At 38.2% G+C, this 21,649-nt stretch overlaps 3 protein-coding genes across 5 annotated transcripts; all 3 read right to left on the bottom strand.

The window, feature by feature from the left end:
• Positions 1-54: 54 nt before the first annotated feature.
• Positions 55-1,955, bottom strand: LOC103986889 (uncharacterized). The gene is made up of 3 exons (XM_009405031.3): positions 1,693-1,955; positions 946-1,146; positions 55-288 (listed from the first exon to the last, which is right to left on the bottom strand). The coding sequence occupies exons 1-3, from the start codon at positions 1,801-1,803 to the stop codon at positions 253-255; spliced, it is 348 nt and encodes a 115-aa protein (XP_009403306.1). The 5' UTR covers positions 1,804-1,955; the 3' UTR covers positions 55-252.
• LOC135641854 (uncharacterized) lies at positions 1,848-8,546 on the bottom strand. Of its 2 annotated transcripts, XM_065157626.1 has the most exons (19): positions 8,330-8,546; positions 8,021-8,248; positions 7,593-7,679; positions 7,397-7,486; positions 7,195-7,321; positions 7,018-7,109; positions 6,758-6,926; positions 6,510-6,631; positions 6,210-6,338; positions 6,002-6,100; positions 5,819-5,876; positions 5,670-5,745; positions 5,436-5,562; positions 4,713-4,870; positions 4,554-4,626; positions 4,261-4,455; positions 3,743-3,836; positions 2,126-2,861; positions 1,848-2,021 (listed from the first exon to the last, which is right to left on the bottom strand). In XM_065157626.1, exons 1-19 carry the CDS (start codon positions 8,402-8,404, stop codon positions 1,982-1,984), a joined length of 2,775 nt encoding a protein of 924 aa, XP_065013698.1. In that variant the 5' UTR covers positions 8,405-8,546; the 3' UTR covers positions 1,848-1,981. The 2 variants fall into 2 exon arrangements, with proteins under 2 accessions (XP_065013698.1, XP_065013699.1); XM_065157627.1 differs by lacking the exons at positions 7,397-7,486; positions 7,593-7,679; positions 8,021-8,248; positions 8,330-8,546 and having other exon boundaries at positions 7,182-7,298.
• Positions 8,547-9,292: 746 nt separating this feature from the next.
• Positions 9,293-21,175, bottom strand: LOC135581649 (protein ACTIVITY OF BC1 COMPLEX KINASE 3, chloroplastic-like). 2 transcript variants are annotated; one of them, XM_065155944.1, is made up of 20 exons: positions 21,033-21,173; positions 20,261-20,426; positions 20,057-20,168; positions 19,941-19,976; positions 19,296-19,382; positions 19,021-19,110; positions 18,816-18,942; positions 18,554-18,654; positions 18,272-18,440; positions 17,335-17,456; positions 16,774-16,902; positions 16,559-16,657; positions 16,177-16,234; positions 16,029-16,104; positions 15,777-15,903; positions 14,106-14,263; positions 13,143-13,215; positions 12,854-13,048; positions 12,091-12,184; positions 9,293-10,319 (listed from the first exon to the last, which is right to left on the bottom strand). In XM_065155944.1, the coding sequence occupies exons 7-20, from the start codon at positions 18,871-18,873 to the stop codon at positions 9,484-9,486; spliced, it is 2,295 nt and encodes a 764-aa protein (XP_065012016.1). In that variant the 5' UTR covers positions 18,874-18,942; positions 19,021-19,110; positions 19,296-19,382; positions 19,941-19,976; positions 20,057-20,168; positions 20,261-20,426; positions 21,033-21,173; the 3' UTR covers positions 9,293-9,483. The 2 variants fall into 2 exon arrangements, with proteins under 2 accessions (XP_065012016.1, XP_065012015.1); XM_065155943.1 differs by having other exon boundaries at positions 19,941-20,168; positions 21,033-21,175.
• Between the last annotated feature and the right edge of the window lie 474 nt (positions 21,176-21,649).

The raw sequence follows: 21,649 nt of genomic DNA, 5'->3' as shown, positions 1-21,649 counted from the left end.
TGCAGAACTTGGGAGAGGAAGCTCAATTAATATAATAGATTTTAAATCAAAAAAGAAAGCAAGAAGTGGTCACAGTTTGATATAGATCAGATATAGATAATAATATCCAGATTACAAACAATGCAATTAAACAGGTTACCACATTGTATAGTAGTAAATACAGAGCCAGCGTAAACTAGGGCTATGTTAACAACACTTTGAACGTTGATAATCCTTAAAAGTTGATTGTAGAACCCACGACTTATCCATTGTTCAAAAAGTTGATCCATTGAAGCCAAAGAAGGAACGCTGTGAAACAAAAACAATAATATAATAAATCAGAACTAAACCACTAAGATATAGAAATTACAGTCAACTCTGAATTTTGGGCTAAAAACTAGGAGATTGTACTTGAGCGGTGTATAAGTTTATGGGCAAAATAATCATATATATGGAAGCAACATTATAATAAAAACTAAAAAAAATATAACAGACCAACATGATGTTTAACAAAAAAAATATATACACAAAAATAGGCATTTAAGAGAACATAATCCACAGTAAATATTTTTCACCAGAAGCATTAGGCAAATGAAGGTGAATATGTTTTCACTGTTCCCAACACGTCCATGCTTATCTGTCCACATTGCAAGAACATTTAATATGCTTTTGAGTTTTGATACACGTAGAAGATTTGTGTTCTTACCTTTCAATATTTCTTGCAACTGTTTATTTTGCAACTCCTATTTATTTCTCCAATCAACACATATTTCCTATATAATCTCATTTTCTGTACTCACAACTAGCTCAGTTTATCAACAACCGTTATGTAGTTTGCAAAAGATGTATTTTCTGTGGGAGCATCTCAATGCAAGCTTATGGGAAAAATAAAAGAAAACAATTCCAGGAAACAACAAAGAAGTAAGCAAAAATAGTTGAGCAAAGAAGCACAAATCAGTAGCTTACCTGTACATCATAGAACTTGATGTAAAACCTCGAACTATCCACTGAGAGTTTTGCTTCAAGAATCTCAGCAAGTGCAGAACTTAGCTTTGCATTGACACTAGGTCCAAGGCCACCAATCGATATGACTTCTCCGTATGCTGCTGGTTCTTCACTTCCAGCAAATGCAATAGGAACTCCTCCGTTTATCAGAATCATCACATACTGAGCTTGCAAAAAACAATAAGTATAGACAGAATTATGCATTGCAAAGGCAAAAAAGAAGTGAAGTAAAAGGAAATGCTGCTTGCTCTAAAACACTATACCACCTGAAAACCTATCTTCATTGCTATTCTTGCTATTACCAAGAAAATTTAAGTTGATTGCAATAAGTAAAAATAGGAAATGCATCTTAGCATGCAACATTTCAACTTGTCAATGGCTTAAGAAACAAGGGAAAAGGCAACATCTATAAATTTTAGGAACACTAAGACTACAATGCTACTACCGAAAGAATTTTCCACAATATGCCTACCAATGATTCACACCACTTGGCACGACAAGAGCTTCAGTGTGCACCCGAATAATCGAACTAATCATGACTACCTATGAAGGAAACTGCATCACCGTGAACAGTGTTCCCACTACAACATAACCACAAACCACATCGCATATATGCACGAAACCAAAAGGAAGGCATCAAGAACGTCCGCCGTCAGAGGAATTTCATCGAACAACTGGTGGTACGAAAACTGAGATGGGAGTTCTCACGGACTCAGGCTTGCCAATGATCTTGGCCACGATTCTGGTGCAGTCCTTGAGGATGTCGGAGGCGACCACCGCGTCCACCGGCACGTTCGTGCTCACGTTCAAGGTTGGCATGGCGGATCCAATTGCTCGCTTATCGAAAGTAGAAGCAACATATAGATAAATAGACACACACAGCGGAATTGTGGATAAGATGCGGACGGTATGCGCGCGCAGATATCGATGGACAGAGTCGGATCGGGTTTCACCAACCCCGTTGCGGATCCGAGAAGGATTCCATCCGGGTTCAGAGTCACAGTAGCGGGTCGGATCGGGTCCGGTTTTGCACAAACCTGATGCATTACAATTACATCAAATTATAACATGTGTATATATATATATATATATAGCTAAGAACATTATGTGAAGCATGCCATTCTCATCGACCAGTAGCTACCCAAACCCGGAGAACTCTTCAGGTAGGGGAAGGTTGAGCTCAATGTTAAGCTCAGAGCAAACCAGCTGCAGTATGCTCCCTGTCACACCACCCAATCCCATCTTGTTCACTGTGACTGCAATCGAGAAGTTGTGCTCAGTATCACAGACTGCAGTAGATCCACCAACTCCGGCATGGCCAAAGCTCCTCAGATCGCCAGTCGGAGTGTTGAATCTCCTAAACCCGAGCCCAAACCTGCCATTTGGAATGGCCATGCCGGAGTAATCGCCCACGCCCATGAAAGCGTCGTGGATAGTGGGGCTGCGAAATATGGTTCTGGTGTTCTTCCGCCCACCGTCGTCGATGCTGATATCTGTGAGGCTGCTGTTCTTGTTCTGTGTCCACTTGACTCGCCAATTCTTCTTGGGACGCTTCAGGGGAGGAAAGGTTGGAGTGTGGACATGGCTGCCGAGGGGAGGCTTGGAGAGGAGGGAGTGCGGTGGAAGGGTGGATCCGCCATTGGCGAGGGCTGCGTAGAAGCGTGCCAGGGCACGGGCGGAGCAGTGCGCGTTGGCTGCGGGGATTATGGCTCGTCGGGTGTTGAGATTGTTGAAGAGGACGGGGAGGGAAGACATCGTATCTGCTACGTTGCCCTGGTGCGAGCTGGGCGGCGCCATTTCCTGCCTCGCCTCGATCTCGAGGAGAGTTTGCAGGTCCTCGGTGTCGACGGCGAGCGTCGCCAGCCGAGACTCCACTCCTGAAATGGAATCCACACGTTAGCGAAGCTACAGAGACATCATTCTGCAAGAACAGAGGTAGAGGAAAACACAGCACTATCATCACTGTTTTACTGTACCAGTTATTTCCTCAATGATGTGTTCTTGTGGTCAAAGCAGAATGGGATTGAAGACCATTAGGAAGTCAAAGTTAAAATGTACTTAAATCCTTCTTTGAGATGTCAACAGGATTTGGATGTCCAGAAAGGAAAAATCCAATGCAAAACAGTCCCTATTAAGTATAAATAAGAATTTTTTATAACAATGGTTATGATATTGGTAGTTTCTAATGAAGTTTCTGAAGAAACTAATGAATCCTACTAAAATGAAAGGTCTGATTTGGAATAAGATTTTAAATATTGGTCTAATATCAATTTCGGGAGTTTGTTGGATTGGTATAATATTAGTGCACCAAATGATCTATCTACTTGTACTATTCAATATCTAAAAAAGTAATTTAAGAATAAATATTAATTATATTTTACATGTTTCGAGTTAAATATCGGTCCATAGATATTGATTGACTTGGATATCTCCTTCCTGTTTATTAATATTCCTACATCTTCTCTTTTTTTTATCTATTATTCATATTTGTATTATTTCCTAAAGAGAATCAGATATAAATTAAAAGTTTTAGCAATAATATGCTAAATATCGTCATAAATCTGTCCTACATCACTATGATGATGATGAACAATAAGTTATTTAATAATTCTACACTCATTTAAAGATATACAAAAATCAAACATTTTAACATGAGTATTGGACTTCTCAATCAAAAAAAGCATGTCCATCCACTAAATAAACAAGGGGAACCTGCTATAATATATATATACATATTAGACATAAATGGGATACATACCTGGAGGAATGCCAATATAAAGTTCTCCTTCAATGTTGAGAGGGTGAATAAAAGCCTCTTCCAGTAATTGTTGAAATTTCTTTCCAGATGCATGCTGTTGCAAACAAATATTTATAAAGTATCTCAGCATAGAATAAAAAAGAAAACGAAATCTGGAAAATAAAACTATATCTTCAAGGTAAAAAATAAAAATCAAGAAGAATTATATGCAAATATTCATGGAAGACTCTCAAGCTATTATAGCATGCACATCACATGGTACTATCCAAAGCTTAACTTTTCTTTTCAAGTTTTTAGGTACTACTCAACCTTCAAATATGTCAAATGTGGCAGCTTAAATTTTTGATGAATTTTGTAGTGATTAACATAACTTAATAAATTGATCGATAGTGTTACTAATCTGATCAAGTACTGATAACTACAAGTCACTTTGTTGTTCAGTATTATCATACTGATCTGATAGATTACGGAAACTAGCATAGCTTGTTATTGCAGTGAAGAAACAAGAAGTTACATACCTCTATTACACCACCACAAAGCCAACCAAAGGACGAGTGGTGGTATAGTTGTTGGGAACCTGGTTCTGTCTCAGGAACTGAACTAGCAATAAGCTGTAGAGATTTCTCCCAATCACACATTAGCAAAGGGTTGCTCCTCATGACATCAGACATAGCATTGTGCAAACCAGATGAGTGGTTGAGTACATGATGAACCTGAAGGAAGTTGAAGCAAGTTGTAAAGCCAGATAACAACCTGTTCTAGCTCACAAAGAATCAATCTTTTTCATGAACCATGATGTGTTCTTGTTTACCTTTATTTGATCCTTTTTGCTGCCACTGAACTCTGGCCAAATGTTTGCTATGGCTTCGTCCAGCTTGAGTTTCCTGCAAGAAGATTGTTTAGGTTTAGATATGTGTTTCCTTCCATGCACAAGAAGGCTGCAAAACCTCAAAACTGAACTTGGTCTTACCCCTTATCAACCAGCCAATGCACCATCGCAGCAGTGATTCCTTGTGTTACTGAGAAGACTGGAAACAAGGTGTCAGGATGAACAGGCCGAGGGTCGTATCTCCCCATCACCCCAGCTGCAGTATCTATGATCACCTTCCCGTCTTTGTATGCACACACCTGAAAGTAAAAGCCACAGAAGAGCACCATCAGGTCTTGGTTCTGAAGGCATCAAGCATCATCATCTGTCAGCACAAGTGAAACAAGAAACCATTATGCTGAATCCATCTTGAAGTAGAAAACCATCATGAACATGACAATTCTATGGCTTTCTAACATGCTGCATGATGCATGTTCTGGATGTTCAATATTTATACTTGTGTGTTGAAGTTTACAATTTTTTTCATATAGTGCCTACTCTTTCTCTTCAACCAACCTTTCCCTCATTTTTACATATTTTCTTCTTTTAGTCCATTTCATTTATTTCTTATACATACAAATAGTCAGGACCCAAGGACGAGTGTTCCTCAACCAAGACTATTTTCAACTAAGAGAAATATATGTATTTTTATTAGTCACTTGGCTTTCTAATGAATCAAAATCCTAGTATTGATTTCATTTTAATTTTGAGATTAATTGTATGATATTTTTGATAAATTATACTACTAAAAAGAAGGGAGAAGAGGAAAAGGCAAGATTATATTTTGGCAGACACAATATAGTTAATAAAGCAATCTAAACCTACTTGTATCCCAAGTATTTTCTCACTTCCAAGCGCAATCAGGAGCTGCCTCAACTTAGCCTCCAAATCAGAGTGAACTGGTGAATCATAGATCCATTGGTTATTCACTGCTGGTCCAGTCTTGATGCCCCTGATTCCATGAGTTCCACAAAGTAGGGAATTAGAGGAAGAGACAAGATAAATAAAAAAGGGTATGAAGATTAACAATGAAGAGAATGCAACCCAGATAATACTCACCCTAGTAGTGTTGCCTCAGCAAATGGTCGCATGATGTCCAAATAAACAACACTAACATTTAGAGTTGAAGAAAGCCCTGAAGAAGTAAAATTACTCATTCGTAATGCATTATACCACATCATCTAAGGAAGAGATGAGTCCAAACAAACCTCGAAGAAGTTCCAACACCCTCATAAATATAACTGCATCACCTGGGAAAGCATCAATCTGGGGAAGGTAGGCAAAGTTTGCATGTTGTGCAACATGATTCATCCTCTTTATATATAGTGGACAGTATGCTTGAAGAAGAAATGTTATAGAAAGAGCTCTGAGGGGAAAAAGGTTGCACTTACAGGATTAAAGTGTTTAGCTTCCTTCTTGTTCAACTTCATCTTCTCTTGAATAACCTTCCTATCCTTCTGTCTTTGATCAGCGATAGATTGCACATTTTCCTTGACAGAAGAATGCATATAAGATATCATGGTTTACTTGAGCTGAGGAATAAATGAAAGGGAAAAGTAACAGAAACAATCAATCTTGAAGCAGACAGCAATCACTCACAAATGCTTGACTTGGCAGCGCTGCAGTGCGGAAAAATATTTTTGCAAGGTTCATAGCCTGCTCTGGCATATCAAGCCGCAACTTAAGTCCCATCATTGTGAAGGCAGCTAAGAGAGCCACATGGTCCTCCTGCCACAGGGCATTCTCATGCTGTAAAAAGATAACCCTGAAGGACAAGCAGCAATAGTTTCAAAGAGAAACTATATAGACACAAGTCATCAATCATGCATAAAACAGTATTGCCATTTCAGATTTTAATACTCCAAAGTTCCAAACTCTAAGAAAAGTTGTGGTACATACCTCAGCACATGCCAGAAACATTTTTGCTAGTGCCTGTTTCATAGAGCTTGATATTGACTTGGTGAGGCCAAAGTCCAGCAGAATAGGGCGATTTGGGTGTTCCTTGCACACAAGAAAATTTCCTGCAAGAAATAGTCACCAAGAATTGATAGATGATCAACCATAAGCTTTTCTTCTTTCTTCTCCCAAGACAGCAAACATTGCCAAGATCCAAGAATGGTGAGAAAGGTGGGCATAAGCAAGCACACCTGGATGTGGATCACCATTGAAGAACCCATCAACATAGATTTGATGAGCATATGCACGTGTGATCTCTTCAACAAGCTTTTGCTTGTCCACCTCATATGCTTCCAGAGAAACATTATCATTCAATCGAATCCCATCCATGTATTGCAGCACAAGGACCATCTCGGATGACTGCCATCAGGAATTATAGAAGCACACAATGTAAGGCATCTCTTTACAGGTGAGAGTGGCTGAAGTAAGAACTATAACTGTGTGGTTCCACCTGAATAATTTCTGGGATCAGCACATCTACTCTATTCATGCCATCGAGCTCATTTTTGAGTCGCAGGTTTTCGGAAACTCTTCTTGTGTTTTCTACAGACAAAAGATGATGCAGCTTAACATGTGAAGGTATTGACAGAAGGATTGATAATGAAGGTACTGAACTTATCAGACCAACCGGCTTCATGATTGAAATCAAGTTCTTTAGGTGCCTCCTTGCACCATTCATCTATCATTGGATTGAAGTCATATTGTGGCTCTGCCCATGCTATCCAGTCCGTTATTGATTTGGCATTCTTCAAGTCCTGAAATTGGCTTTTGTTAATGTGAAGACTTCTAATCAACTTAATTGCCATCTTGTCAAGACTCAAATTGCAGACCTCTAAGATGACTTCCTTGATGCCCGCATGTTGAACTTTAACAACCACATCCTGCCCATCTCTCAGAGTTGCACGGTGAACTTGTGCCACCTGCAAGCATTTCTCTATTCTTAAGGAAATTCTGAGATTCATTTTTCCAGAATGAACTTACAATGTATAAGCATATAAATGGACCAGTATATTATAATGATCTTACAGATGCAGTAGCAAGGGGTTCCTCAACAAAATGAGAGAAGATATCATTCATAGGTTTCCCCAGCTCCTTCTCTATAGTTTGGCGAACCTGGGACCAAGCAGCAGACTTATCAACATCGTAGAAACTATTACTAATATGCTCATCTAAACTTCACATGAAATGCATATTACGCATTGTAATTTGATGTATTGTTTCGTATATTTGCAGAAGCATTTTTCAGATGCATATTGCACATTGTAGTCATGCATCTTGGCATTTTCGTGGTGCATTATGAGGATGATTGATGATGATGACAATGAAGAAGTCAATTCGAAGCAATAAAAAGAGGGCATAAACTCATAGTCTTGCATCCACTTAACACCTGAGTTATCTTTCATGTTCAAGATAACTCAAAGACTGCATAGTTATTGATGGAAGCATTCAGTTACCTCTTCCAGTGGCCGACGAGGAAGAGAGTCCTGCAGCCGTTTGAGAAGACGCACATAAGCGTCTGGCAGAGCGTCGGCTCGGGTGGACAGGTATTGACCAAGCTTTACCCACAGACCTTCCAACTGGATCATCAAATCGAGAACACGCTTAGCATTCCGCTCATGTGTTCCTTCCCAAAGATCATCCCTTCTGCTACCGCTATACCAGTTATCTATCATCTGCACGGCCTACAGTAGTAGAAAACCCCATTGATTTCTGACGCTAATCAATAGATGGGAAACAAGAACGAATCCGGCGGCACAGAGCACCTTGTAGTCCAGGTAGATCAGCAATGCCGTGGTGAATACTTTGAGCCGCCGCTTGTAGAGAGTCGCCCATCCCATTAGGAACTCCGGAAGACGGAGAAGGTGCGGAAGCAGACAGATGATCCGCTGATGTCTGCACTTCTATATCGACTCAAATCGATGGTGAGACGTATACATTCATGGATCGATGGGCTGCAGCTGACGAGGTGTGGAGGGAGGCGCAGCCGTAGCATATTAGAAGGCATTGCTCGTGGAGGAAGGAAGAGGTTACGGCGGAACCACCACCGAAGCAAAGAAGGATGCCTTCTCCGTTCGTCGATGGACGGTACCGTCAGGAATCCTCAAAAGCTGACCTTGTGCCTTGAGCACCAAGGTGCTGCTTTCTGGGATCGACCTCAGCACGGCGGCCACAAGCAAAGCAGGATAGGATTCCTTTTGGTCGATTCCTCATCACAGTTCATGGCTTGAGCGCCAAGGTGAGAGAGATGCTGAGAGCAGCTTTGTTTTGCGCGACGGGATGAATGCTCGTGTGGGATTTCATTACTGGTTTATTAAACCATATTAATGTGTTTGCTACTGCATGTTGAAATCTGCCTTTAAGCAATTTACATGTGTCAGAACAGTAATTGTCAAATACTTATTGGAAAGTAAAAGCTGAACTGATGTAAATACCAAAGTTTCCTACAAAGATACGGTTCGGTAAGGGTCGAAAGATCATTCTCTAGATTCTGCTTGCAAATTGAAATGAGCCTATAAAATTACGCAGGGATAAAAAGCTGAAACAAAATATAGTCCCTCGTGAGAATCTGTTGGAAGCATGTTGATTTCACACAATCTGCAAATATTTAACATAAAAGCCTCATGACATCAATGCCAAGGCTGATATGAAGGAGGCCATTAGACACTGTAGATCTTTCATGCATCAAAAAGACTCTAGATCTTTTGATTGAGGATAACACAAGTCACTTGATCCTCTATTCTTCTGATGGTAATATAAATTATGCATTAATATCAAATATGGTGTTTACAATAACATCAAAGTTAAAGGAAAATAAATTGTGGATCTATATTTTGTGTTTCACTGTGAGGAAGGATAGTATCTAAAGGGAAAAACCTGTGTATATAAACTGGAGAGGCTTGTTAGTGACAAGCTGCAGCTACAGACCCAGATTGAACTGCATGTCGGGTCCCTTCTCCCCGAACCTCGAGAATTCTTCGGGCACAGGAATGTTCAGCTCAGAGCAAACCAGCTGAATTATACTTCTTGTAACACCACCAAGTGACATCTTGTTTACTGTGACTGCAATTGAGAAATTGTGCTCAATATTACAGAATCCAGTGGATCCGCCTACTCCAGAGTGGCCAAAACTCGTCGGATTACCAGCTGCAGTATTAAATCTCCTAAACCCGAGCCCAAATTTACCGTCTGCAATAACCATGTCGGAGTAATCACCCACACCCATGAAAGCATCATGGATCTTGGGGCTGCTAAATATTCTTTTGACACTTTTCTGAGCATCATTGTCGATGTTGTTGTCTACAATGTTATAAGCCTTGTTATTTTTTGGACTATTGCTATTGCTACAACCCCTGCGACGTAAGCCATCGGTCTTCTTGGTCGGTGTATCTGGATTATCTATCTCCTTGATTCTCAATTTCTTCTTGGGTTGCTTGAAGGAAGGAAATGTTGGAACATGTACATGACTTCCGAGTGCAGGCTTGGAAACAAGTGAATGAGGTGGAGGAGTGGATCCACCATTAGCAAGGGCAGCATAATAGCGTGCCAAGGCACGAGCCGAGCAATGCCCATTGGCAGCAGGAATCACGGCTCGCCGGATGTTTAGTGTGTTAAAGAGCACAGGAACGCCAGATGCGATCTCAGCTAAATTACCCTCCTGCAAGCTGGACGGCATTTCTGGCCTGCCATTGATTTCAAGGAGATTTTGTAGATCTTCTGTGTCCAGTGTGAGTGCTGCCAACCGAGACTCTACACCTGGAACGAAATCCAAAATTTAGTGAAGTTTCAAACAAATGGACATGGATATTTACTCTTTAGGCAAATAATTATATAAACAAGAGACAAAACAGGAATATGGAAAATTTTAGATGATAAAAATACAACAAAGCAATATTTTATAAGATGTCAATTTCAACATAAACTTATCAAGCATCAGGCTGTGAAGATCTTCATAAAGATTAGAAGATCTTTAGGAGATCAAATATTTACAGATTCTTATTTGAGTTGTCTATAGGATCTGAATGTGTAGACTCTAGAAGGAATATAACAGATAAGGCTTCAAATGTTGGCTGTACAGGTATGTATCATCCAGCGTTTATTGGCCTGACCAAGGACTGCTGGCAGACTATGTTTTGATACCGATTGGTATTTATCCTATGTTTCGGTACCAATTGGTATTTATCTTTTTATTATCTTTAGTAATAGAGGTGCAGGTCAATAAACTTCCAAGTATACCAGTACCATACTGGTCCCATGTCAAAACTGGTATCAGGCCTAGATTTAAACCTACACTGAAAATATGAATAATGTCGTCCACATAATAGGAAAGATTCTCAAGGGAAGATAATGAAAGAGATGCAACCTACTAGTCATTTGTGAAGGGTTTTATATGGAGGACTTCATACGGACTGGTCCTGCACCAATTACATATTCTTATTCAATAGAAGCAGACAATTAGATCCCAATTACAAAATTTTTTAAGGTGAGGATTTTAAGGTTTCAAGCACTAGATAATTTTTGCTTCTCAAAATCCGATGGAAACCAAAAGAAATTGAGGAAAAACTTGGCTGATTGTTTTCATTAACTAATATCTAAACACAGGCATTCTGCCTTTAGATAATACATAGCCATTGGCTACTGATTTTATTTTTTAAATCTAATGTAGAATAGCCTCTATTAAGTATAAATATAGATAGTTACCAATTTATTTTTATGATATTGATGGTGTATTGAACTTCTTGAAAATACTAGTGAAGTTAACTCACATATGCCCAAAATCACATGTGACTTAACTCTGGGCATCTTCTTCCTCTTCTCTAATCTCCTTCCTCTCCAATTATCTTCAAAGTTATTGTTGCTTCAATACCAATTTTCTAGAAGATTTGTCACGTTTATTCCCTTCCCTTAGATTATGAGTTCCAGCAATGAATGTGAAAATTCTATTATATCTTTCCATATATGTCCTACACTATGAAGATGAACAATAAGTTATTTTAAAATCATACATTTCATGTTAAAGATAATCTCGAAACAGTCAAACCTTTTAATATGACTTGACAACACAATCAATTAAAACATGTTCATCCACAAAATACATGGGAAGCTTGAAAAAAATCTGTATATGCACATATTAGACTCAAATAGGTTATGTAATAGGCATTGTGTATAGGTATAAAAAATTATTAGAATTGAGGCAGGTTTGTTGATAAGTGAACATAAATAACTGGAACCAATGTGCTTCAACATGGACCATCTGTAGTTTATTGGATTAACTATTTCTTTATCATGCAAACTGAAGATTATGTTGTGGTCATTTCTCATAATTGTAACTACAAGTGAAGCCACTGGGCATCACTTGTTTTTACAATAATCTCTATCTACTGTACCCAAGCACTAATGTCCGAGAGTTGCATATTTCATCAATTATTCCTTTTACATATTGTCAAGGTCTACCTGTGCCACCAAACTTGTCAATTATTAGACGACCTATTTCAACCAAAAAGAATAAAGGAAAATTTGTACATACCAGGAGGAATGCCAATATATAGTTCACCTTCAATATTGAGAGGGTGAATAAAAGCTTCTTCCAGTACTTCTTGAAATTTCTTTCCAGATGCATGCTGTTTCAAAAGATATTCATTATTTCAATATTTAATACAAAACAAGATTAAAACTTCAGGTAAACAATAAAAGAAACACAAAGAAAAATATGCCAATATCTGGTCAAGACTCTCAAGCTATTGTAGTGTACCAACCAAGGTTTGCAGTACTGTTTGGTACAATATGGTAGAAGTGGTAGCTTTCAGTTATGCAGACTAGGGACATGAAACCCTATGTCTGATAGAAGGTCTGTATCATCCAATACAAGACCTCTAGCATCCAGTACACCCTGTATAGGACCTGTATCACCTCGTAACTGGTACAGGACGATACAGGTCCTGAACTGCTTGGTATAGGACGATAAAGACCCTGTACTAGGTATTCTTTTTTGTTTTTTCATTTTTTCAAGCTCTTTCCAAAGTTTAATATGTATTGCCATACTAACACTCAGTACACTGGTACAAGTTGGTATGATACCAGCCTGAAGTCTTGGTACCAACATTTTATTTTTCTTTCATAATAATACCTTTTGCACATTACATAATACAAGATGAACTTTTATTTTCGGTGAAAAACAGTACTCAACCTTCAGCTATATCAAATGTGGCAACATAAATTTTGCTAATTTTGTAATAACCAAAGATTAACAGTAGATACTTGTTTCAGTAAAGTAATATGTGGTAAAATACCTCTATTACACCACCACATAGCCAACCAAAAGACAAGTAGTGGTATAGTTGTTGGGAACCTGGTTCTGTCTCAGGAGCTGACTGAGCAATACGGTGTAGAGATTCCTCCCAGTCACAAAGTAGCAAAGGATTGGTCCTCATTACATCAGACATAGCGTTGTGCAAACCAGATGAGTGGTTAAGAACATGATGAACCTAAAAAAAGGAAAGGAAGTAAATGACAAATCGAGATAACAACATATTTTTTAGCTCACAAAAATCATTTTCAGGAATCTAATGTGCCCTTCACCTTTATCATATCTTTTTTGCTGGCACTAAACTCTGGCCAAATATTTGCTATGGTTTCATCAAGCTTGAATTTCCTGCAAAAAAAAAATTGATTCTCATTAAAGCTTCCATAACTAGAACATCATTTGGATTTTTACATTGAGGATAGTGATGGCACATGCCAAATGCCAAGCTCCATAAATGTTGCATAGGATCATGTGTCTACAAACAAAAATGTCTTTCAGAAGGCTGTCACCATAATTAATTTTTTCATGCTTAACAAAGCATTTCCACGATTCTAAAGTGTAATAGGCTATGTCCTACATCATACAAAGGGATGCTTAGACTTCAATAAGATCATGTACAAAGACTAGTAGAAATGATAATCTACAATTTCATCATTTTATGTGTGTGTGTGTCTGTATGTGCGCGCGCACGCACAGGACATGAAATTCCCCAACTCCCGTTCATAGGCTAAAAATGTGGTGCCAAAAAGTAAATGGACCTGAAATTACTCAGGACATGACTCCATAAGTGGTAGTCAAGGAATCAAATCCAGCTTATAGAATTAGCTAAAATAAAGAGTAGCACTGGACCCATTATGGATCCTATCCTATGAAAAATGTTCTGACTTGATGCTAGCAGAAAGAAATGTAAGCAAGCAGGTATAGTTGGAACATAAAGTAGATCATGAAGTATAGTTGATAGCAAATTTGTGCAAGTTAGGTTGGCAAAGATCTATATTGATTTGGTCTAGCATTGCACTAGGTCACAGAAGATAACTTTAGATAAAATATTTGGTTTGATGTTGTCACTTAGTTTTGAATGACCACTTGAGCAATATGCAACAAATGTCCTTTCTTGAAATCCCACCGTATTATCAACGCAATCACCATTAAAATATCTATTACAGTTTCTAACAAAACTACACTAGAATCCTAGATACCATTCAGTACTGAAAGTAAAATATATGATAATGTCATACCCCTTATCCACAAGCCAATGTAACATCCCAGCAGTGATTCCTTTTGTTACTGAGAAGACAGGAAATAAGGTGTCAGGTTGAACAGGTCGAGGATCATATCTCCCAAGCATGCCAGCAGCAGTATCTATTAAGACCTTTCCATCTTTGTATGCACACACCTGAAGATGTCAGACATTGTGTTTCAGGTAAGTAAATGAAACAAAGATGACTTGGATTACTAGACATCAGAGATCTTCTGCAGCAGAACAAAGGATATAAAAGAAATCATTAAGCTGAACCGATCATGAAATTATATCTGTGTATCGTTGCCTGGAGACAATCTTGTATCACCAAATTTTTATAGAGTTCCCCAGTTTCTAAAGCAATCTATTAAGAGTAAAACAACAGATTGCATGATAGATAGACTGATAGAATATCTCAAGAACTTAGTCTATAATCCAAAAACATGTCTAGTCAAGTCCCTAGATAGTAAGAAAACCTTCATATACGTAACAATTTTATTGCTTGCACGCTTGCTGCATAGTTTATGAACTAGCCATTCAGTATTTATACTTTTCATATTTGTAAATCATGTTCAAGAATGCACATTATTTACACAGACTTGCGAAAATTGAGAACTTATTGAGCATTATATTTTACTTATAAACAACCAACAAGCAACTTCAAAGTTCAAACCATCAAAATGTTTCATCTAAACATGAAACATTTGAAGAAGTTGTAGACCCAAACAACTACCATTTTCTCCAGCCATCTATACCTGGCAATCTTCCACATGTGCCTTATTCCTCGAAAGAATAATTATCCAACAACTCCTAATGATATGTTTCATATCTCAATGAATCTTCTACCTTATTTACAATCTATCCATCTATGCTATCACATCTTAATTCACATAACAAACTCATTAAGATACTTAACATCCATCATAGTCATGCCATTGCCACCATAATTCGAATGTCAATACCATCTGCTCCTCTTCTGTGAAAAAACACTTAATCCAACAGGTGAGAATGGTTATTAGCATCTTCTTGTTATCAGTTACCTTGATTCTTCTTTCAAACAAACTGAGTTTTCCAAATCAAACTATTTGATCAAAGGTCTGCTCCATCCATCAAAATTATGTCCAAATTAAACAATCATGATACATGGATTAGATTGTGTTGGGATGATTTTAATGTTTTTTTACTTTCAGTTTCTTCCAATATAAAGAATTCTTTTTCTGATTCAGTACTCAGGGTCATCTCAATGTTCATGATTGTCAATTACTAATGTTCAATGTAAAATGAAAGTTCCTAGAGACATAGGACATGAAAGTTTGCCATTCTAAAACTGTCAAGAAAATTTAAGAAAAAGAGGCCTGATTGCTGAAACAAGCAAATATCCAACAATTATTAGAACTTCTGATAATCCAAGGCTTAATCTTTAACAAGTAAGTCATAGAAAATAGAAATCACATCTTCAAAGGGTACTAAGAAAGAATATCAGATAGCAAGAGAAATGAATGTGTCAAATGAAAAAGAATTGTTATCACTGCCGTTAGCTGAAGGAATTCCAACCCATTAAACCTCTAAAGTTACATTTATGTAAGCCAATCAGAAGGGAGAAAAGAAAATAACATTTTTTTATTTTTTAGTCAAGAAGAAGCAGATTAATAAAGTACACTAAACCTACTTGTATCCCAAGTATTTTCTCATTTCCCAGCTCAACCAGGAGCTGCCTCAACTTGGCCTCCACATCAGAGTGAATTGGTGAATCATAAATCCATTGGGTATCCAACGCTGGCTCAGTCCTGATGCTTCTGATGCCCATAATTTCACATAAAGTTGGGAATTAGAGAAAGAAACAAGATATATAATATGACAATCCTAAGATAAGAAAATGAAATGGAGTTTAACAGTGACAGCATGCAACCGAGATACTCACCCTAGTAGTGTTGACTCAGCAAATGGTTTCATGATGTCCAAATAAACAATACGAACATCAAGTGTAGAAGAAAGCCCTGAAAAAGCATCGTTTTCATCTGTAATGCATTCACATATAATATCTAAGAGAGAGATGAGTCCAAACAGACCTCGAAGAAGATTTACTACCCTTATAAATATAACTGCATCACCTGGGAAAGCATCAACCTGGAGAAGGCAAAGTTTCAATTTTGCAACATGAATATGGTCTCTCGATTTCTTTAAAGGGAATTTTGCCTAATTTCACAAAGAATTCAAGCTTGCCTAAATGCATACATATGTCGGCATGTATAATTTGTGTAGTATATAAATCCCTAAATAACTACTAGGAGTATACATATGAAAATAAAATTCATATACATAGATATATAGATTTATGCATACACGAGATTATATATATGTAAAGCATACGACTTATTCCTGTTAGCTTCCATGGAATAAATTATCAAAAAGAACTTATAAATAGCTCTTTGGAAAAAGTACTGAACTTACAGGGTTAAAATGCTGAACTTCCTTTTTGTTCAACTTCATCTTTTCTTGAATAAACTTCATATTCTTCTCTCTTTGATCAGCCAAAGATTTCACATTTTCCTTCATAGAAGAATGCATGGGATTATTTACTTGATCTATGAATCTCACTTGAATCTTCCAAAATGAAAAGAAAAATATAAACCATCAATCTTGAAGCAGACAGCAATTAAACTCACAAGTGCTTCACTTGCTGGTGTGGAATTGCGAAAAAATACTGATGCAATGTCCATAGCCTGGTCGGGCATGTCAAGGCGCAATTTAAGTCCCATCTCTGTGAAGGCTGCCAATAAAGCTACATGGTCCCCCTGCCATAGAACATTTTATGCTGTAATAAAGATTATTTTAAAGAATAGATAGAGACTGTTACTTTCCTGTTAACAGACATATGATGACAAAAGTATAGTAGTGCATATTTGAACTTTTAACATCTTCAATAATGCATCTTTAAAAATCCTACAAGGTAGTAGCAGCTGAAAAATGCAGTAAATCTAGTTCTATAGGGCATTTTTAACTGCAACTGCATAACATCCAAATGGACAAAATAGATTTATGCATATATACCTAAGTGTAAACATATCTTAGATGTATATATAAACAAAATTTTAAATACCAGTTGAACTAGTATGTACCAATCGGTATTTATTGGTTCACTACACATAGGTATGATCAAGTAATAGTATAGCTCAACATAGGTAGAAGTAGAACGTCATTCATTGAAATTTTTATTTGGTACTTACCTCAGCACATGCCAAAAACATTTTTGCTAGTGCATGTTTCATAGAGCTTGATATCAACTTAGTAAGGCCAAAGTCAAGCAGAATTGGACGATGGGGGGGTTCCTTGCTCACAAGAAAATTTCCTACAAAAAAAGGCCACCAAGAATTGATATGTCATCACTTTAGCAGATACATGATCAACAATAAGTTATTATTATTATAGGAAAAGGGAAGAGAAATGCCTACATAGATAGAACTTCCATGTCAAGCTATACCAAGATTCAAAATTTTAGAGTAGAAAAGGCACCAACCACTGATAATAGCAAGGTCTGCCATACCGAATCGTACCGCCCGGTACAGGCGGTACATACCGGTCCGACAGGCCAACGGTACGCGGACCGCCTGCTACCGTCCAACTGTAGCAGCGCACTGTAGCACTACAACAGTACAGTTTACTGTTGCAGTACACTATTATAATAGTAGTACAGTGCATCAGTACACTGTTGTAGTGCTACAGTGCTCGGTACACCTGAGTGTACCGCTCGGTACATCGTACCGGTACCGAGCCCAAGTCGAAATACCGGTACGGTACGGTATTGCGAACCTTGGATAATAGCTCAGTTCGCTTATTTGTATAGAAGCATGGCAATGGATATAGGTTGGTTGGAATGAACTAGCAGCACGATTATATTTTATTAAATTCCATGGTAACAGATAAATTTGTCATTGCCCGCATTCTTCTTATACAAGATTCAATTGCATCCTATGTATATAAATTTACTAGAGTTTAGTTATTTTTCCCTAGATTAAAGGAAGACAAATAAGAAATTGGCAATATTTACCAATTAGCAGAAATTTGACTGTCAGCTATATCTGCTAGCAAAATAGCATGTGACCCACTTCTCAGTTCAAAATACTCGAAAGAAAAAAGAAGTAAAATGGCCACAAGGAAGCATACCTGGATGTGGGTCACCATTGAAAAACCCATCAACATATATTTGATGAGCATATGCACATGTAATTTCTTCAACAAGCTTTTGCTTGTCCACACCATATTCATCCAGTGATGCCTTGTCATTTAAACGAATGCCATCCATATATTCCAGAATGAGGACCCTCTCAGATGACTGCTATTAGCAATTTAAGGAACAAATTTTGTGAATAAAATAGAAAATATCAGAAGGCATTGTTTAACTGATAAAAGTTATTGAAGCAAAAAATCTGAATCATAGGACTCCACCTGAATAACTTCTGGGATCAGTACATCTACTCTGTTCACAGAATTTATGTCATCATGCTCACTTTTTACTCGTAGGTTCTTGTAGACTTTTCTAGTGTTTTCTACAAAGAAAAATAAGATGATTGTCAATAAACCTGTGCTTGCAGTTTTGCTACTAAGAAGTGAAGGACTGCTGTAACTTAAAATAATAATTATATTGTCAAGGTATCTATAGATGGAAGGGATGAAAAACAAACTTCTAGAATGAACATATCAGACTAACCTGCTTCTTGATTGAAATCAAGTTCTTTAGGTGCCTCCTTACACCATTCATCAATCATAGGGTTGAAGTCATATTGTGGCTCCGCCCAGGCTATCCAGTCAACTATTGATTTTGCATTCTTTAAATCCTGAAGATCAGTTTTGATAATGTAATTACTAGATGACTCTAATTTAATGGTAATCTTGTCAAGACTCAAATTATAAACCTCTAAGATGACTTCTTTGATGCCCTCATGTTGAACTTTAACAACCACCTCTTGGCCATCCCTTAGAGTTGCACGATGAACTTGTGCCAGCTGCATTTAACTAATTTTAAAAAATCTACAGGATATTTTGAGAATTAACTTCTACAAACAATGCAAAGTGCACATAACTGGGCAAGGAAACACTTATGGTCATACTAGCAAAGACAAAATATAAGCACGTAAAACAAAAGTTACTTCTGGATCAATATATTTATAACTTAGTCGGGTGATCTTACAGATGCAGTAGCAAGGGGTGCCTCGACAAAATGAGAGAAAATATCATTCACAGATTTTCCCAGCTCCTTCTCTATAGTTTGGCTAACCTGAATAAATAACATTCATGTCAGAATCATAGATGGCAGTACCAATTTTCACATCTCAACTTTCTGTGAAATGCATATGTTAACTGTAAAGAAATGAATGTTTATTCACTAAGAATGTTTGTTAAGTTGTTCATTTGATTTGCATATGCACTTGCTGGTATATATACTGTGCAGTTTACATGTGACAAAATGTATATTTACGTACTATAGTACATGCATATTCACTGAAACATTTCCCAGTGTCACTAGTCCCCGGATCCACTTAAACAGAATTATGCACAACCAAGTCAGTTGAGTACTCTCTGGAACTGAAGCATACATCATTTCACCTTAGTCTTTCATTAGAAAAGAATTAACCAGTAATCAGCAATTGAATGATAATCAAGCATGGCAGCTACATAGTGTGTTACGAGAATGATCGGTACTGATGGAAATAAAATGCAAAGCAAGAAAAAGTTATAAACTAATATCCTTGCATTTATTTACACCCAAACTATCTTCATTGCTTGTGTAAAAGTATATAGGTATTGACGAAATCATTCACATTGGACAAGTTACCTCTTTCAATGGCCGAGGAGGAAGAGAGTCCTGCAGCTGTTTGAGAAGATATATATAAGCCTCTGGAAGAACATCTGCTCGGGTAGATAAATATTGACCAAGTTTTACCCACAGACCTTCCATCTCGATCATCAAATTGAGAACACGTTTAGCATTTCGCTCATGGGTTCGCTGCCATAAGGCTTCCTTTTTGCTTTTACTAAACCATTTCTCTCTTTTCTGCACGGCCTATAATACTAGAAAATCTGAGTATTTTTTCTTGCTAAAATGGATGAAAAACGAGAATCAATTTCAGATGATAATCTGGTGGCCGAGCACACCTTGTAATCGAGGTATATCACCAATGCTAGAGTGAATACTTTCAGGCGCCTTTTGTAAATGTTTCCCCATCCCATTAGGTTTTGAAAGACACAGAAGGTGCACAAGTAGATGATCTTGGTACCTCTTGACTATGAATTTAAATGAACACCACTGATTTTTGCACTCCTACAAAAACACAACCAATAATACAGCAGTAATTATATACATTCATTGGTCCAAGCGAAGGTACATCGTAATTAGCTGGGAAGTCCTTCAGATTAGCTACTTTAAGATGGCCTTCTGGTGCAGGAATATGTTGAGCTCTCTATCTGTATTGTATTTACCCTTTATTTCCTCTTGTGAAAGTCTTTGTGGCAAACGCATGTATACATCAAAGGGAAGGAACTTTGGATATGTCAGGAGCCAAAAGAGGAAAAACAACAACAACACAAAAGCAATAAAAGAATCATCACCCAATTAAAGCAACCACAAGAAGAAGATTCCGGTGAACAGCTCAAGACGCAGAGACATCAAAACCATGGCACACATCATCTTAAACAAATTCATTTCACCCAATTACTAGCCAGCAAACTTCAATAATGACGAACAACAAACAAATCGGATAGCGAAAACCACAATCGATACGAAGCCGGACAAAGACGAATCAAATCCTGAGCATAATCGGCAAAAGACGACCGGCCGAATTCCTCAACCGCAATTAGTTTCGCACAGAACGATCAGAACCCGGAGAAATCCAAACAACACCACCAACAGCAAAGACAAGCATCAAACCTTGGATCGCAGGGATTCCTCGCCGAAGAGCTCGAACACCTGAATTGGGAGACGAAGAGGGGACGATCGGCCGAGGGCAGGATCCGAGGACGACGGTGCCGGAGACCTTCACGGAGATGGGGACGCCTATCACGATGGACCGCAGGGAACGAGGTGTGGGCAGAGGAACGCATCATATATGAGGACACTGTCGACCCGCGTGGGCCCGTATAGGTAGAAGATCTAGACCGTCCGTTCTTCCGGTCGTGAGATCTCGTCCCTCGGCGCCTTCCTACTCCCCTCTCTTTGGTCCCCCCGCTCGCGGTTTTTTTCGCTCCCTCTTTACTTTTTCTTTCTACCCACTTTTGCCCGTCAACGTACCCATAATGATATTGGACCGATATAAATCCAACTGGGGGCCCACCATAATGCGTCCGATAACAGAGTATGCAAGCATTAGCGGGTAGGAAATGTGCTGTTCTTTTTCTTTTGATCTAGAAAACGCCACGTGGTCCAGGCAAACACGCACCTAAACAAAAGCATATATATCTTTGGCTAGACGCACCTAACGGCTTACCTGACTCACTTACCCTGAGAGGCTGTCGGACGCTCACTGGTGGGCCCGATGGATCGGTCAA

This window comes from Musa acuminata, chromosome BXJ3-6 (genome assembly GCF_036884655.1).
Source record: "Musa acuminata AAA Group cultivar baxijiao chromosome BXJ3-6, Cavendish_Baxijiao_AAA, whole genome shotgun sequence".
Lineage (NCBI taxonomy): Eukaryota > Viridiplantae > Streptophyta > Magnoliopsida > Zingiberales > Musaceae > Musa > Musa acuminata.
The sequence above is the reverse complement of the archived record's forward strand: the minus strand, read 5'-3'. Positions and strand labels throughout refer to the sequence as shown.